We start from the raw sequence: 4925 nt of genomic DNA on the forward strand, positions 1-4925 counted from the left end.
TTAAGTCTCTTTTTATTCATCATTTATTATATCGTGCAAGTTGTTCGCGGTACAATTAATAGCATTTAGTACCTATTAGCTTCTTTTATATACAACATTTTGTATCAATTGTTTCACTTATTAAACAATCGATGCAACATATCCGTAATGAATAAAAATCACATGACATTGTTATTAATATTACTTTTTAGGCGCACATTAGCAGTCTATTATTATCAAGGTTCTCACGATAATTATTTAAAAAAAAATCATCGTTTTCTATCATTCTTATCATATGTTAGGTGGTCACAGTTTTTCGCGAAACGTCGTGAGAGAAAAACATGTAACGCATTGTAGACTGTAAATTTTGATGCCAATATACAAATCATCGTAATAAACATTGTATGTAATATTACCGACTATGGAATACGAATCAATTCGATGACAAATTTATATAGAACCGTTCCGTGTCCATCATTTTGATACAGAATTGTATACACAGGTTCAAGGAACGGACGCGGTATACTTACGTGTAAATTTATCTGAAACATGATTTGAAGCGTTGATCGTATGCAAATAAGCGTAGCTGAATTAAAAGGAAACGATCAAAGGTTAATTGCGATACAACTTTCATTAGTTATACATTTAATAATTAGATACATATACATGCATCATACAAGAATAAATATTCAAAAATAAATAGCTACCAATGACGCATCCCTGTATTATCGAAAATCTTCTAAAATTATCGTGTAATTGGCAGAGCAGATGCCAAATAATTCGATGGAACATAGTACGTTGAAAATATTTTTATATAAGAAAAGAATAGAACGATCGAAACGTGATGTACGTATTTGCCACGAAATATTTTCAACGGTTCACATGAACGTAACGAATAGAAGTAATCCTTAAATCGTGTAGCTCGTAGTCAATGATAATTAATATATGACGACCTCGAGGAGGATGCGGATTTTAAGTTGGCGCGAAACGAGCGAATAAGTGGGTGATCGAAGTAACCGATATACGGGAACGGTGAGGCGAGGGTGAAAAAGTCTTGGCGAACGGATTCGAGATGTCGGTAGTACGAGATGCTGGGTGGAGAGGAAACGGCGTGCCGCGCGCGCGGCTCGCGTTGGCATCGTTCGTCGGAGTAAACATACAACACAAGTACATACGAACTCGGACGACAGGGACACTGCACCTCGTGCGCTGCCACTGGCAGATAGTTCGTGACGAGTGTATCGCTCGACGCCGATAGAAAAGACAGAAAAGGGACAAGTCTGTTGAATAAGTGTATCGCGGAGTGGAGCAGCCGAGGAATAGATGAAGAAGGGTAATAATATGTGACGGGGGTGAAGAGCGGCGGTGAAGGCATCGTCGGTGAAGGTATTGTCAAGACGCTTAATGTGCGCGGTGCGGGCGCGTGGTACGCTCGAGGCGGCCACAAATGAAGAAGTGGGAAGCGACAGTGAGGGCGGTAGAGAGGGAAGATGTCGAGTGGTTCAGCCGCCTCGAAACTGTTGAACGGTGAGATCAAGAAGGAGAACGTTGACGGATACGAGTACGGGAATAAGAAAGAAAACGAGAGCGGCGCTGCTGGCAGCACTGACTCGTCTTCGTTGATCGTCTTCGCTGGTGATAGTAGTAATGATACTGATACAACTATTGTTACTGTTACTAGCGGTGTTGTCGCTGGCGCTGGTACTACTGTTCCTAGTGGTGCTAGTAACAACGGTTGTGGTAGTGGCCGTTCCGGCAGTAATGGTAATGGTGACAGTGATAGTAACAGCAACAGCGGTGTCTGCGTTACCGGCTTGATCGCCGGGGGCGTCGTCGGCGTGGAGTTTTGTGACGTTAATCCCGATCCGAAGATACCGGAAAATTACGAGGAGATACGCGGTCGAAGGGATGTGAACTCGAGAATCGAGTACAGTGAAACAGAATTTCAGGAGGCGTACGCGGGGACATGCATTGAGGAGGCACCAATCGTCGATCTCACCGCCGCTACTACCACCATCGCATCTGCCACCACTACCGCGACCGCCACCGATACCATCACCAACACTACCATCGGTATCATTGAACACGACGATCGAACGACCACGACCGTTCCTGCTCTTTATTACGAAGAAGACGAGGAAGAAGATAACGAGGAGGAAGACGACAACATGGTCGCGGCGATGAACGAACACTTGTCTAACGCGTCGACTACTAGCGGCGTTCGAAATAACACGGTCTCGACCACCACCGTTGCTGGTAACTCCGTCGTAAATCAGAGTAACAGTTGCAATGAGTTCCAAAACGCCGACGAGGACGGGAAACCGGCCGCCGGCATACTCAGCTTCCCTTGCGATTTCGATCACATGTACGCCAGCATGACGGACGGCGGTACACCGACGGTGGCAACCGCCACCTCTACTCTCGGTGTCAGTCCTCTTCGCGGCAACGAACCGCGACAGAACGATTTGACTGAGGTGAAACATCTCAAGGAGCTCCTGCTCCTTCATCTCGATTTGATTCAACAACAGTCCGAACAAATAGTCACCAAGGATAAACTCTTGGCAGCTCTCAGACAGGAAAACGAAACGGTACTTTTCCTTTGCACCTTTCGCTTATCCGTTCGCTCGTTTCATTTGGTTCTGCCGTTTCGATCGAACGTAGATGTTCTAAAATGCCCGCGCTCACGTCCGGCCGTGTGTCAGTGTCGATACTTCATCCTTCCCCTTTCTTTCTACTCCGTTTTCGCGGTTCTTCTTCAGCGTTCTCCGATTGGGTGGTCGAACCTGAAGGTCAGGTACAACGTTACCACGTGATGGCGCTGTTCCGTGTGAAATCATAACTTCGAAACAAGTTGAGCACGTTCTTACTCGATTCTCGCGCGCAATTTTCGCGACGACGACGATCTTACCATGGAAAATGGAAGGGTCATTAAGCGAAAGAGTTTTCTGAAAGGAGCGATGACGTTTCGCGATATCCGTCGTCGGTTTCATCGCTACTGCTCCGTCTTATATGTATATCTATACACGATTCATAATAAAGTTTGAGAGATACATGTGACTGATAGTTGTGAACAATGAAAATGCCTGGGATTCGAAGAGAGACTCGACTTGCCTGTCGTTTATTGACAATGAATAAACTTGCTTACGGGAATGTCACGCGATCCTCCCGGTCGTCCACGAATGCTACTGTACGAGAACACAATGAGCCCTATAAACATGATCCATACGCGTCTAACGTTCTATTTTCGATTGAAATTGAAATTTTGGAACGCGTTTGATCTTCGACTCAATTCCGCGTTCATACAAAATCATTCCGTTCCAATTCATATTTCTCCTTCAACGATCTGAACCGTTCGGAGATGAATCAGTCGCTAATAATTGTATTCGTTTTACAGCTTAAGCTGCGCCTTGAGCGCATGGATAGACGTGTCAATTTACAAAAACTTCGTTCGGAAAATAATGAAAGTTCCGTTGCATCGGAGCATATAGGACCGTGTTCCCCTTCGACTGTCAATGCTGTGAATGTGCCATCGACAAGTGAACTTAATAGGAACGTTCAATCTGAGAACAATAATTCTCAGTACAATGAAAGCTTTAAGATACGCTTAAACACTAGTGGTGGAATCACGACTGTCAAACAGGAACCAAACGATAATCAAAGTAAACACGAAGCAAAGGTAGAAGCTGGTAATGATATTAGATTAGAGTGGGAAGAGAAGAAGAAAAGGAGGACAGACACAGTGCCGTTATCCAGTGGAAGCAAACGAAAAAGAGGTGTTTCTTGTTCTTCTACGATTAGCAATGACGCATCTACGGTACAAGACAAAACGTTAACTCAGGAAGGCAGTAGAAAAAGTGATAGAAAAGGAAAGCCTTTAACCAAGAAGGAGTCTTTCCTCAGTACGGAGGAACATTATTATACAGCCGTCGGGGATCCTAATTATACTTTAAGTTTAAAGGAATCTTGCCCGATAGAAAGTGATACTTCCCTAGAAGTTCCCAATTGGAGGGTAAAGATATATACGAGCTGTTATACCATGGAGGGAACTGAAAATTTGGATGATGAAATTTTTAACAAAAGACATTTAAAACTAGAAAACGATGAGAGGCGAAGAAAGAGGTGGGATGTACAAAGGATAAGGTTAGTATTGCGCGATCAAACGAAAGAAGGTGTACGGTATTGAGAGTACATTGTGAAATTTCGTGATTAGAGAACAGAGGCACATCGAGAAGTTGAAGCAGCGGCAGGAAAGGCAGAATCATCAAGCGACCTGTTATAATACAAATCATACTGGGCCTTGCCCTTCTACCGTCGAAGAGGAACAAGTATCGTCGTTATGGCCTGACGTGGAACAAATACAAAGTCTTCAAGTAGACCCCCAATTACCTGTTACTGCATTTGGTGCTCCTATTCCCAGTTTCACTCCGAGGTAAATAGATACATGCTCGTCGTAATTATACTCTTTGCTAATGCATCGATTAATACTGGTTTTATTGTTGCAGTGAATTTTCTCTACCTTGGTCAAACACGACGCGGTCGAACAGTCGTCGTCCAAAGCGGTCAACAGGTAGAAGAAAATCTACTAGGAGATAAACTTTTTATAAAAATCGACAAGATCATTTTCGTCTTAGAATTTTTATCCTCTGTTATAGAATTACTCCCTCATACATCGGTCTCGTTTCTTTTTCGAAACTCATATTCTTTTATTACGTGAAATAGGGGCACCAAAGATATTTTTATTGTCTTTTTTTTAAAGAAAGATAAGCATACTTGACGAGAGTACCTAGAACCTATTATTTTTTTTTTACTTTCTACATCTTCATTCATGTTTGCTACTAAACTTCGGTCAAAAGATATTGATCCGATTCGTTCATTTTATTTGTACGACTATATTAAGTATCGTCGCAATTTTATATGAACGAAAAAGATGTTACTCATTTAATGAA

At 42.8% G+C, this 4925-nt stretch overlaps 1 protein-coding gene across 1 annotated transcript; it reads left to right on the forward strand.

The window, feature by feature from the left end:
* Window positions 1-502: 502 nt before the first annotated feature.
* Window positions 503-4919, forward strand: LOC108621904 (male-specific lethal 1 homolog). Its single transcript, XM_018019503.2, has 4 exons — window positions 503-2567; window positions 3374-4119; window positions 4190-4408; window positions 4482-4919. Exons 1-4 carry the CDS (start codon window positions 1470-1472, stop codon window positions 4570-4572), a joined length of 2154 nt encoding a protein of 717 aa, XP_017874992.1. The 5' UTR covers window positions 503-1469; the 3' UTR covers window positions 4573-4919.
* The last annotated feature ends 6 nt before the right edge of the window (window positions 4920-4925 follow it).

The sequence above is a fragment of the Ceratina calcarata genome, unplaced genomic scaffold, assembly GCF_001652005.2.
Source record: "Ceratina calcarata isolate Rehan_Ccalc_2016 unplaced genomic scaffold, ASM165200v1 scaffold185.2, whole genome shotgun sequence".
Lineage (NCBI taxonomy): Eukaryota > Metazoa > Arthropoda > Insecta > Hymenoptera > Apidae > Ceratina > Ceratina calcarata.